The 13692-nt window shown below is 45.6% G+C and overlaps 1 protein-coding gene across 7 annotated transcripts in view; it reads left to right on the top strand.

Annotated features, from left to right (window-relative positions):
* Positions 1-7377: 7377 nt before the first annotated feature.
* PDLIM5 (PDZ and LIM domain 5) overlaps positions 7378-13692 on the top strand; it is a 127510-nt gene continuing 121195 nt past the window's right edge. For all 7 annotated transcript variants that reach the window (XM_082314928.1, XM_082314927.1, XM_082314926.1 and 4 more), the window contains exons 1-2: positions 7378-7465; positions 10457-10592. In XM_082314928.1, coding sequence (XP_082171054.1) covers positions 10497-10592 — 96 coding nt within the window. In that variant the 5' untranslated portion in view covers positions 7378-7465; positions 10457-10496. The remainder of the gene's footprint in view (positions 7466-10456; positions 10593-13692) is intronic.

The following is a 13692-nucleotide window of genomic DNA, read 5'->3' as shown; positions in this document are numbered from 1 at the left end:
TTCTTTCGTTTCCTCTTTCCTTAATCTGTGTAAGAGAATTTTTTAACGTTGCTTTAACAAACCTAAACCAAGCCTAAGATCCTGTTTTCCCCATCTTTCTTTTGTTCCCTGTCCTATTTTGAAACAAACTGCTGTTAATGCTGCTACATTCTCTGCTACTGCTGCCTTGCCAACATTGGCATGATAATGTTTTGTATCCAAGACATCGTGAAACTTCTCTATATTTTAATACTGGCTCTCTCTGTTTCCTTCTTCACTCAGACCTCTGAGTGGCCTTTGACTCCTGCTGGCTCCAGTCCGAACATCACTGTAGACAACGCTTGCAGCACTTCTGTGCTTTCCTCCCAGCACAGCTTCTTGGGCTCGCCAAGGGCAGATCGTGTCAGACTAACTTCACAGCTTTCTTCATCACTGCAATTATAAACAAAAGGAATGTGTCAGATCCCATTTGTCTGGGCTTTAGGACAGCATCTGATGTCCTGTTCCAATCCTTATGCCACTGTTTTTATGCAAGGTGAGCAGGAAGACTGCAGCAGGTAATACTGCGACAGAAAGTACCAGGCAGAAAGGTAGTTAATGAAGTTTATATAGGTACCTACATATAATTATATAAATATATGTTTATAAAATTAAAAGGTCTTGGAATCATTCCTATTTAATGTGTTCATCAGTAAACTAGGCACAAAGACTACAAGTTTGCTGATGACATTTGTGGATGACAAAAAGTTAGGAGGCACTATCAGGAGAGAGGAAGATCTGAAAAATGTTACAGGAAGAACAACAATGCAATGAAGTTAAATTCAGAAGCATATATGACAAAAGCACACATATGGAGATTACTTATCAGTAAGCTGAAAATGGAAGAGAAGTAGAAAAAAAATTAATCAGCTGGGCAACTCTCTGGTACCTCTGGATCACTGATACGATTTTCTTTGGCGAAGGAGGAAGTGTCATTCTGGGACATGTCAAATGAGATGGTTCCAGTGGAAACACTAAATCCATCACAGAAGATGACATCAGTAAGGTGTCCTCAGGACGCTATGTATGATTTTGATGTCTCATGTCCAAGGAAAATACAAATCTGAACAGGTGTAAAGAAAGGCTACTGAGATCACCAGGAGTGCCGCAATCTTTCCTTACAAATGGAGGCAAGGCAAGTTCGACTTGTTCAGCTCAGGAAAATGAAGGTTGACATGGGATATGGTTTCCATCTAAAAATACCTGGGAGTGAAACAGCAGGGAGGGAGAAGAACTATTTAAACTTGTCTGTGACTAAATTTAGTCTGGAAATAAGATGCAGGTTGCTGGCCATTAAAACAAACAGAGGTGAGGACAGCCTTCCAATGGGAACAGCTGGGACCAGAAAAGCGCAAGCGCTTTTAAGATGTAAATTCGATTGGGAAGAAATGCTATAGCACCTCGGGAGGGAAAGGCTTGGGCTTGGTGACACTTCATGTTCGTGTGACTCCTGGATCCACCCAGGGAGCACATAGAGAGGTGACAGTTTCTGACTGCCAGCTAGAGATGCAGGATGCTCTTAGGTGCCTATGGTCCCTTCCATCCCTCCTGCTCTTCTTGATTTATGTACGGTGTTTCAGCCAAAAATATTGGCACAGAGTGGGTTTCATTCTTCTGCTGGTGACACCCAGATCTATGTGGCAGCCAGCCTTGCAAAGCCAACAAGGAACCGGTGTTTTCACAAACAGCAAGAGGAATATAAATCATTGTAACATAATTCACACATAAATATGCCTCTGGTGTATGTAAATTTGGTCCAAATTCTTAAAATGTATAAATATGAGCTTCTCTGGTGTGGGTTTTTTTCCCCCCCCTTCTCCTCTGTCAGTAAAGATTAGATGTATTTTATTTACTGTGGGAATAGCTATTAGCTGCTTTAATATTTTTTGTGGGCAGCAGCTAAAATAAGACCTCCTTGACGTGTTCCCAGATCTTACTGCTCTCATGGTTGGTTTCATTATTATTGTTTTTTCCCAGAGAAATGCAACTTTAGAGGTGGTTACAAAGGCCTACAGTGGTTTCTCTGCATGCAGAGGTTTTTGTATGGATTTATCTAAACAGTTACAAAATCGAAGTCAGTTAAGTCAATGCAACAGGAAAGCTATGTTGATTTTTTTTTTTTTTTTTTTTAATGTTTGTAAATGTATTGTTAGACCTGTTGATGCACTGGAATTTCACTAGTTTGGACTACATTGATTTTTGTATTGGTTCAGTTACATGAACTGGCTGAAGCAATTTGACTTGGCAAAGGCGACAGGGGGTCATGGTGGCTCAGCCCCAAATGGCATCTACCGAGTGCCTCTACCTGGGCGGCAAAACAGACCTATCTTGTGAAAAGGCTGTGTGAATTAGCCACGCTTGTGTGAATTAGTGGTGCCAGCAGGAATAACGCGGGGGAGCTGCCTGCTCCCCTCCTGCGACGTCTGTCCAAACCGATGTGCTGGGCTGCTCTCAACCTGCCAGGCAAAGTGCTGTTCGTGCCACAGCTTGCACCCGCTCCCTCCCTCACTAAGGCAATATATTACATAAAAGATTATAGGCGAAGCTGCACCTCTTCGCCTATGACATTAATTAATATAAATAACTGCAAGGATCACTCTGAAAGTTTGGCTGTTTACCTGCCAAACCCTACTTAATTGGTGTTTGCGGTGTATGTCAAACGTAGCTCAAAGACATCACTCGGCGATCCCTTCCTGCACAGCTGATGGACTGTAATTAAACCACACCAAGCCACAGGTTTCTGCATTAACCATTCCCTGCCATTAAGGAAAAGGAAATTTAAGCAAGCGGCTTGCTGCAAGAGGTAAGAGCATGGATGATTGAAGGTGTTACTCCCATAACATGCTCAGCTCTGTCAAGAATGGTAAATACGAAGTCTGAATTTTTTTTTTATTCTTTTTTTCCCATGCATCGCTGTGGTTGAAGAAGCAGAAAGGGCTATATCAGTCCGGGGTAGGGTAATCCGGTAGTTAGGAGCTGCACAGGAATTTGGAAGAACTGGTTTCAATTCTTTATCTGACAGTTGATTCCTTGCATGTACAAATGTTTATTGCCTCTGGTCACCATCTGTAAAATGAGGCTAATGCTTCACAGTGGGGTTGAGGATGAAGCTGTCCAGGCTGTGATGTACTGAGAAGCTTCAGATTGGTTTCAGTCCCTAAAACGGGCCATGCTTAACTTGCTAAGTATGTAACCTGGAGTTCCTCAAGAGGCTTCTCCTGTTCCCCGGAATGAAAAGATTTAGTTGCTGTTTCATTGATTTGGACTCGCAGGGAGGAAACGTTTAACCTGTTGCACGGGCTGTGGCCTCCACATAGGTGGTCGTCCTTCTTTTACCTGAGAAGGACAGAATAAACCACATTTGTCTAGCTTACAGCTTCTCAATGAATGACCAGGCTCCAGATGCATCTGCTCAGTCACTACAAAGGAGTCCAGTAATAACATACACTTATTTCCTTTGTTTACACAATTTACCAAGATTCTGAGGGACATTATAAATAAGGAGTATTTTAATAGTAAATATTACTGTTTCTTTTTAAAAAAAAAGCACCAATAAAGAAAAATTAAAGAAGGCGTGACAAGCTAAAATAAAGAAGAAATTAGGATACAAAAAAGACCATAACTCCATTTATAACATTAAGAGCTTTAATGGCTAACTATTTAAAGTGGGAAGACCAATGGTGTTAATGTTTCAATATGACAAAAGCTACGGGCTGAAAAACTAGCCTGACCACTGACACGGTGAGTGAACTGCAGGCAGAGAGGACGACAGCTACAGAAGCAGTAATGCGAGAAAATGTGCCTGGTGGGAAAAATGGGCTGATGAAAAGTGAAGACAGTCGGCACAGCTGGAGGAAGAACCAGGGCTCTAAGAGGAGAAAAGAAAAAAAGAGTGACAAGTAAGAGTAAACTTGACCACAGGGTTTTTTTGCCTGACGAAGCCAACCCGAAGAGAATTGGGTGGGCGCAGCTGCCCAGCTGGCTGGATCCTGACCCCCTGTCCGGCTACGCTGTGCCCCACCACTCCACCGGCGGCTCCGCGCAAGGAAGTCCTTAGGCTCGCTGGAGTTATTGTGGTGGACAGGATGTATGAGAGAGGATGTAATTCAGCACTGGGTATCTTTCCAAACCAGGGACAGGAAAAAGAAAAAAAAAAAAAAACACAACCCCACAAAACACCAAACAAACAGAAAAATAGAAGTGCTTCTGTGATACTAGTTCAAGGCAGTTTGGGCTTCACCATGACCAGAGAGTAACAGCTTGCCCCTCTGTAGCTGTCAAAAGCAGACTGCAGCCCCTGCTTCTCGGAAACACTCAGAACATATCTAATTTATTTCGTTGTTTGGCCAGAGAGCTATCTTGGACCTGGAAGTAAGCTGTGAGGCTATAGACGATATTCGCATTAACCTCTTGTAAGAGAGGGTTGCTTTATGCTGAGCTCCCAGCTATACGCTGACTTCAAATATTTGCATTAGCTTTACCTCTGGAAGAAAAGCAAAAGCGAAAGTAGCAGTGCTGCAAAAGCACAGGTTGTAGTTCAGTGCTTTAGCACACAGAAAGCTGACGTTGGATTAACTGCTGCTTAATTGAGAATCATTTGATGGTACATTGTTAACCTGTTCATAATTTATGGGCTGCTTTTTCCATTTACGAGTGCCTTTTTGTACTTCATGACCGCAGGTGATATTCTCTGTCAGAGTTTTGCAGTGCCCATTATCTGGCACCTAAGGCATTTCATTAGCATTTAAACAAGACTTAAGTGCCTGAGTAATTTTGAGATAGGCTGTATCTGCATGGCTCGCAGACCACTGCGTTTAATTAATTTCCAGACTTCTTCCTTCCTTGTTCAGAGGGAAAAATGCAAGCTCTGTCTAAAATACGGTGGTGGTACGAAGAACAGACAGGCCACAGTTCTGGCTGCTGCTGAGGTTTCTTGCTCAACTTGCTATCTCTTATTTCACTATTCAGCTCTAATGAAAAGCTTTTTCTCAAAGAGGAGGATAGTTGAAAAGGGACCAAGAATGGAGAGATCTCGAACTAATGAGTTGCCTCTAATTTCTGTGCCCTGTCTCTGGAGGCAAAGGAAAACAGATCCATTTGTCACAAACTGATCATGCTGCAGAAAAGCGATGACGGACTTAAAGATGAGACTACCAGCTTTGAGCTGGGAGTGGCACTGGCCTGGGTGCAATGGGTGGGTATGGTGCAGAGTGCATGCAGTCTCACCAAGGGCAAAACTTGCCCCGATAGGCAACGCCTACCATCAAAAGTCTCTCTGTAAGATCTCCCTTAGTCCTGATGAATGAATATAACGTGTTCTTAAGATGCTGCATGTGCTGATAGCTTGAGCAAGCCGCCCCTCCATTAAGAAAAGCTGAAGGCTTTTGAAGAACTGAAGTGAAAAAGGATGTTTTTCACTAATGTGGCTAGCCGGTATTCCAGGCTAGGGATGGCAGGCTGTGCGCTCTGGTGAGCTGAGAGCAGATTGCTACCCAAGCAGTCAGCGCAGGGACATGCTGACCTTGGAGATGTCACGTGAGTCACGCTGGGGAGTGGGGTCCTGGAGCTTTTTCTACTCTAATAAATAAAACAGCATGGGAGTGACCTAACGCCCTTGTGACACAATGAAAAATCCCTGTGTTGGGGAATTTTTACCTCCATGAATTAAAATCATGTGAGAGAGTCTGTGTGTGTAACGGGGATTTTCAGTTTTGCCTTATTAGAGATACTTAATAGGAAAAGAATAGAGTAAAGAAGAAAAATTTCTGAAAGAGTGGTTCAGCTGCATTAGTGTGGGGTTTAGAGGCTTTTATTTTTGAGATGCAGTTTGAGATGCATTTGGCCTAGTCACGGCAGCTGACAAGACACACAGCTCAGTGGGACAATGTTAAAGTACCACTATTAAAGTTCACGTAGCTAGTACTCGCAGGACTGGGCTGGCCCCGGTTTCATGCACACTCCGACAGCTGGGGCTTGGGTCTCCTACCCCAGCATCACCTCCAGCCTGGGGGCTCCCACTCGCGCTGCCCTGTGTGGGCACGGGCACAGCTGGGCCAAACCTGGGCTCTGGGCCTGTGCCGGTGACAACTGAAGTGAGGGACAGTGCTGCCCACCTCCTAAATGGGGACAGAGGGGCTAGGCAGGGCCACGCATGATAAGGACTGCGTGTTGTGTCGGCTGGTGGTAAGAAATTAAAGCTTTCTTCTGCACTCTTTCTCCACAGTAAATCCATGCTTGAAGAGGGGATTGAAATCCTTTGAATTGTAGTGCTAATGGTGCTGTTGATTAGATGCACATTTCTTTCACGGCCACTTGTATTTGTAATGACTTTTAATGCATGTGAAGTATGACAGGAACCTCAAGCCTCACCCAGCTGTGCGGTGCAGCTAAACGCGAAACCGAAGTGCTATTGCTTCATCTTCGCCCCGTTCCTCCCTCCTGCGAGGCAGCGGCAGTGCCTGGCTCTGCCAAGCACAGCGGCGCGCTCTCCCAGAGTCTGCCCTGCTTCAGGCTCGGCAAGCTTGCCGATTGTCAAACTGATAGTTTCTGCGTTAAATAATTATTCTGCTCGCAGGCAAGCGTATCACGTAACATAATCTGATCGAGCGTCACCTTAGAACCAGTTTGATTTCTTGCACCCACTCCTGAGGAGAGGCTGTGCCAGAAAACTCCCTTTCCTCCTTACTGGCTGACCCCTACTCATTTCTGAGCTGAATTTTATTCACGGCCACTCTACAGCCATTTGTTCTTGTGCCAGCATTGTGTTCTAGCTTGAACAGCTCTTCTGCTTTGATGTACTTCAGGAGGCGAGTATATCCCTGTCAGTCCTCATATTACTCCACGTTAAATACACCAAACTCTTTTTGTAAGGTCTCCTGCTCTGCTGCAGGCTGCCCCTGCAGCCGTACGAGCGTACCTGGGGCTCTACTGAAGAGATTGCACGTTTGACAGAGTGGGGGGCACTTTGGGGGGCGGGCCCCTTTGCTTTCCCGCGCAGCACAGCAGCCCCTTCCCTCAGGCCGGGGACTGGAGGGGCAGCGGCACACGGAGACCCGGCACCCTCTTCCCCGCTCGCCCTTCCGTTTCACAGGTGCAAAGCAAAGGGGAAAAAAGCGTGCATTTCTCTATTAAAAAAAAAAAAAAAACAAGAACAAACAAACAAACAAAAACCCAAACCAATAAATCCGGGCCGCCCGGGAACGGTGCTTTTGTGTCCCCCCAGCCGGGCTCCGCACCGCCGCCCCGTCCCGCCGCTGCCGGCTGGGCCGGGCCGGGCCGGGCCGGGGGAGGAGCGGCGGGAGACGGAAGTGAAAACAAGAGCCGGGGGACGGGGCCGCCGCCGCCCAGACGCGCCGCGGCTGTCCTCGCCTCTCCGCGCCCTGCGCCGCGCCGAGCAGCACCGCGCCGAGCAGCACCGCACCGCACCGCCCTGCACCGCACCGCCGGGGTGAGTGGCGGCCCCGCCGCGGCGTGGGGGGAAGCAAAAAAAGAAAAACGCCAGGGGGGGAAAGCAAAAAGTCAGCAGGTTGGACGGGGTTTTTAAAGATTCACGGTGCTTTTAAAGCTTCACGTGCTTATTTTAATTTATTTTCTTTTTAATTTTTTTTTTTTTAAGCGGGCGCCGGGGCTGTCGGCCGTGCCCCGCTGCCCGGGTGTCGCGGGGGGAGCGCGGCGGGCAGCGCCCGGCCCCGGGGGCAGCGCCTGGGAGCGCCCGTGAGGCGCCTTGTCCCGCGGCTGTGGGGCACCCGTGGGGCTCCGTGCCCTGGGCCGAGCCTGCTGGGCTGCCTCTGGGGCTGCTCGGGCACGGGGCCCTGGGGCGCCTTGGCCCCCAGGCTTTGTGGCACCCGTGGGGCTGCAGGCTGGGGTGCCTGTGGGGCTCCTTGGGCCTGGGTCTGGGGCTGTGGGGACGCCTTGGACCAAGACCCAGCGCTCTGTGGGGCTGTCTGGTCCCCCAGCCTGCGGTAGCCGTGGGGCTCCTCACCCGGAGCGCTTAGAGCCTTTCGGTGGGGGAGCTGGGCAAAGGAGGTGCAGGGGGGTACGGGGGCCTGTGCTGGCGCTGCCCTGCCAGGCACAGCCACCCCTGGGGCTCTGTGCCCAGGCAGCAGTGGTGAAGGCGAGCATTTCTGCCTGGGTTTTGAAATTCCCCCTTCCAGAAGTAGATCCACCAAGCGTTTGATCATCTAAGTGAAAGTTGCACAATTTCATCCTTAACTGGTTTGTTTGCACAATGTTCCCCCGTGAAGCGGGGTTGGTGCGTTGCAATGCTTTCTCTTAGATGTTGCTCTAACATATTTTAAGAAATTTGTTAAATTAAACTTTGAAGAGATCTCCTTTGTCTGCACTTCCTTCCCGGTGTATCTGTAAGCCTAGAGATGCAGACACGGCAGAATCGAGGGGGTGAGAAAGGAAAGATGAGTGATGCTTAGAGTGATGCATGGCATTTCAGCGTGCAGTCTCTTCCCTCCTATTTGTAGCTGCTACAAATGAAAAAGAACACTATCCTTTTCTAATATACCTTAATCTTTTCCTAGATCTGTTATTGTAACTAGCTGTTACTCAGTTAAAAAAAAAAAGCGATACATAAGTGCTTCAGTTTTAACTGGTAGGTAAAGCCTTCTGCCTGTGCTGATGAACTGCATGTGTGCTGGTCGCTAGATATGGCTTGCTTTTCTGCAGTCTCTAATTTAACAGTGACCTGTCACTGCAGTGGATTGCATTTAGAGGGAATGACAAGAATTTGTATTTTTATATGGAAGGAAATCTGTGACTAATTAAAATCCTCTTTTTATAAGGAATTCAGTGCACAGAGGAATTAAACGAGTTGTAGTTCTCGCTTTAGTGGTGAGCGAGCCCCGTAAAAGTCCTAGCTCAAACTTGGTGGAGGTTTTTTGTTTCTTTTTTTTTCCCTCTTCAGCCACATGAAGCTCAGCCCTGTGCGTTTCCCTCTTTGTATGTTGGTGCTTGTTGAGACTTTTAAGGGTGGGTTGAGTCAGCGCCTGGGCCAGAGCTGCCCCTTTGCTGGGTGCCAACAGGCAGGGGCACGTCAGGAACTGCCCAGGTACCCAGGTACCTCTGTCACCAGCTCCGAATTCTGCTTCCTAATATATATCTTGTTCTGCCTGATGCCTTCAGCCTTGTTCTGGTTACCTGAGTGGCCACCGGTGTGAATAAAGTTTGCTGTTTGATCTAGAAACAGGTCTGAGCAGCAGATCTCTGTGGCTCTGGGAGGTAAACCCAGAAACCTCTGTTACTGATGGCTTTCCCAGGGAGCGACATTAAATGTCCTTCCCTGCACCCATGGGGACTGCACGACAGCCCCGCTCTGAAGGTTCGCAAGGCTGGACTGCATTTGCAAAAATCCGCTGCCTCCAAAAAAATAACACACACACACACACATGCACCCCCGGCAGACCGGGCTTTGCAGAGCTTGGTGGGGTTTGCAGCCCGCTTGCTTCTGCTTGACTGAAGGTCCACCTTAAATGTCCCTATAGAGTATGGAATCTGGCTGTGCCCCGGTGTAGTCTTACACCAGCCCACCCTGGTGTGCTCCTGCCTGGCCGCAACCATACAAAAATAGACGGGATCCACTACCTAAGATGTCATTGTAACATTACTTATCTGAGGTGAAACTGAAGCCCTTATCTTTGACGCTGAACGGCAATTAAGTGCCTCGGTTGCCTTTTAAAGGTAATTTGTTGCCCACGTTTGTGGGGAGGGGAGGGAGATGCTTGGGTTTTGCTTTGGTTTTGCTGCCTCAGCGTTAAGTTGTGGCAGTGGGTATTTCGCTTTAGTTCACAGCTTTCATTTGCGGGTTGTTTTTAGTATCTGTTTTGTCTGTAGCATTGTTCTACCCCGATGAAGCTATGCTATAAAAATAAAAAAAGTCTCAGGGATTTTATTTTCTTCTGATTAACTTCAAAGTTGTGATGTTTTGACATCATTTTCAAACTGTCAAGACATAATGTGTTTAGAAACAAGCTTTGAGCTGATGACATGGCAGCATATGATATTAATTTTGTTAGAAATGAATGTGCCAGTAGTGCTAATTTCTTCCATACTTGGATTTAAGGGATACTATCAATTCATGCCTGTTTCAATATTGACTTTTTTTAAGATGAACTTTAGTGTTGTGTGGTTTTTTTTTTCCCCCCACGCAGTGTTTTGTTAGTAAGAAGTGGTTGTCGAACATCTTGGCACCGGAAGCTCTCAAAGTCCCAAGTCCATGTTACCAGTTCCCTAGTTATGTTTCTTCCTAAGCTATAGAGGAAAACAACACATGAGGAATAAAGGCACAAGTAATGACAGACCCGGTGTGTTTTTTCTGGCTGTTTTTATACTATGGAGGGGAACACAGACAAAGAAGGAAGGCTTTCAGAATGGTAGACAGTGCCTTTTGTTTTTATCGTCTTTTAATTAAAACTCTAATCCTCTTCCGCAGGCATCAGTCCTTTGGATTTGATCCTTGATTACTAAACATCATGAGCAACTACAGCGTGTCTTTGGTCGGCCCGGCTCCTTGGGGTTTCAGACTTCAAGGGGGCAAGGATTTCAACATGCCTCTGTCTATCTCTCGGGTAAGTGCCTTTGCCTCTTTGCCTGCATGTGGGTATCTGTTATGCTGTGGCCAACCTGCAGCCTTCAGACTTAAGTATGCAAAGCCATTAATTACAGATGCTGGGGCTCAACTTGCCCTGTGGCATGGAGGGCTGTTGTGGGGGGAAGCTGGGAAAATAAATCTTTATTGGCTGAAAGCTCCAACAAAATTGTCTTAGGCAGGACGTGTTCATTTGAAATGGTTGTTTTATCTGTATTTATTTATGCAACAAATTAAAGAAACCACCCTTGAATTCCCCTCCCTGCTCCTACCCAGAAAACAGAGATGCAGAGGTTGGAGGCTGGCAGGAAACAAGCGATTTTCTGCGCAGGGCTGAGCCTGTTCAGTTTAAATGGGAGGCAGCGAGGAAAAATCACTCCTGTTACCCTTGTTTATTCAGCAGCTCTTAGCAGCTTGAGGATCTTCTGGTGTCTGTTCTTGCAAATCCCACTATTGTAAATAGTGGGAGACAAGACACTTAAATGACAGTAGTTGTAAATAGTGGTTCATCAATATGTGCCTGTGTGAACGTGCCAGTTTCTCACGAGCATTTTATAGAGTGTGTGCTCTGAACTGGTATTCAAAGGATTTGAGGAACTAAGTCAAAACAAATGTGATCTTTGTACCCAGGCACTATCTAACTAGTTTCCTACTTTAAAGCTACTTTCAATGTGGACCGAGTTTCAAAGCCTTCCTTAGATGGCTGAAGCACTTCACGTATGAAATACAGGGACAGACTTCACGGTATTGAATTTATAGGATCATTGGAAATCTCTGGGTGACGAAACTGGCTTCTGATGGCTCTGTACCCTGGCACCTTTAAATTTGTTTCGCAGTGTGGAAGCATTTATGTACAAATGGCCCCTTCTCTGCCGACAGCTCTCCTCCCCCTCCTGCATGTTCGTATGGTTTAGTGACAAAGATGAATTATTTTTTACACCTGTTGGGACTGCAGAATTGATACTGCCTTGGGAGATGGAGCAGGTTTCTATTTGGGTTTATGCATCATGGCAATATTTTTAGCTAATCTCAACTCGCGATTCCGACTCTGACAGTTCATTTAGGCTTGGCTTATCCTATCCATCTGTGGATTATGCTAGTGAAGTTAGAATACAGTTTGGCTGTGGAGAATTATTTTTATATGGCTAAAGTGGACTGGAGAGCTGTAGAAATGCCTGTGTACAGCTGAACACAGCTGATATCTGAGCCAAAAAGGGGTTCAGAAGCAGTTTATTCCCAAATACCGGGGATTTTCAAGCTAAACTGTAATTCAGTTTCTTGTTCAGTAGTTGGTTACTCCTACACTAATGAGAAATTTGAACTGGGGATGTGGATAGTGCTCTTCTGATTTCATGGTAGAGGTGCTCTCATGACAAGGATTTGCAAAAGCATAGGCTTTTGCCTGCATAGGGTGCTTGTGCGTGGTACTGATGAGCAATTAGGTGCTGTAGGCAGTAAACCATAGAAAACAACTAGTTTTAGGAAAGGGTAGTACTTTTTTGTAGGGGCCTCTGCTGTCCTGCAGATCTAAAGTGCAGTCCTGCTGTAAGCAGGTTTCCCATCTAAAAGTTTCTAAAGAGGAAATATATGTTGAAATTAGCCTCCACTATTACTTTATTGCAGGAATCAAATATGCTGTCACACGGAGTAGCCTAGGGGAATCGGCCTAAATAGCTACGTACAAAATCCTCAGATATGGGATTCCCTAATAACAAATGTCAGCACCCACAAGAGCAGAATGTAATGAAAGATGGGGATGGTTTTAGGACTTTAATTTGTGCATGGGAGGGGGAAGCACAGTATCCAATTCACCTGTTATACTTCAGCACTGCTCCTCAGTTGACCCATTTCCTCTTACTTGCAGTTAAGAGTGTGCAAATATTAGACTGCCTGGTGCTTGCCCCCCCACCCCGATCAAAAAAGTGCTTAGTTCTGGTATGCCAATCCAGCTTTGGCCTGATAGCTGGAAGAATTCAATGCTGTGTTCCTGGTATGCTAGAACAGTGTGTACCATTCACCACCACCACCCACCCCCCCAGCCCTCCTTTTCCTGATGAAGCATAAATGCCTTCCTGTATCTGAAGACTGCTAATTAAATTATTTTAGCAAAACAGTAATGAGACAGCAGAATTATGTTCTTTGGCAAGGAGGACTTTTTTGGTTTGGTTTTTGTTTTGTTTTTAATTTGTCCTCTAGATGCTGAGGATGAATCTGGCTGCGCTGCTGAGGGCTAATTTCCTGCTTTAGTTTAAACTCCTTGAAATTAAGTTCAAATAAAGTACAGTTTACGAAGTGCAGAAAATACACTGGTTTCTAAAGCTGTTTATCTGAAAAGCAAATCTCTTTTTACTAATCATTTGAACAAATTAAGATCTCTCACGGTTCCTTGTAGAAAGTTTTTAGTAAGTAATTCAGCTGTGCACAGGGTGCAGTTTAAATGAGCATATTCCTTGTTGCCTCTGTAAGGTAAAATGAGCCTGGTTTGTGTTCTTCAGTTGAAATTCTTAACATCAGCTAAGGTGTAACGGGTTAACATTAATGCAGGGGTAGCAGTAACATTTGATTTTTCATAAGTTAGTATATTGTAGACTGGTTGCAACATCATAACCAATAGGCACAGTTATTGCAGGGTTATGTCAGTCACTTAATATAGCGCTCTTAGTGCTTTAAAGTTGCTACCTATACTTATAGTACCTACTTAATAGGCATCTCCATCTCCACCTGGTAGATTTGGGAGGCATTGTCCCAACACTTTTAGTGTTGGCTACACTGCAAGAATTACATCATGGGTCCTCCTTGTTTCTCAATTATTTCCAAACAAAATTTATTTCCAAGTTGCAGGATGTTCTGCTAAACACCAGCTGGGTCAAAAAAGACTGTCGCTCCAAGATAATTGCCACTGAATTAATTTGTTTTTAATCATGATTGCCAATAATAAGGGATCTGCTATGGCTAATATCCATATAGATCTGTGGTCTTGGATAAATCCCACTGATGCTAGGGATATATCCAGTTTGGGAATAACATTGGTCTACACTCAACAGATCTTTGCCTTCTGGATTTGTTTGTGCAAGAGTTTG

Source organism: Platalea leucorodia (assembly GCF_965183815.1).
Source record: "Platalea leucorodia genome assembly, chromosome: 6".
Taxonomy (NCBI): domain Eukaryota; kingdom Metazoa; phylum Chordata; class Aves; order Pelecaniformes; family Threskiornithidae; genus Platalea; species Platalea leucorodia.
This window is presented reverse-complemented; position numbering and strand designations above follow the sequence as displayed.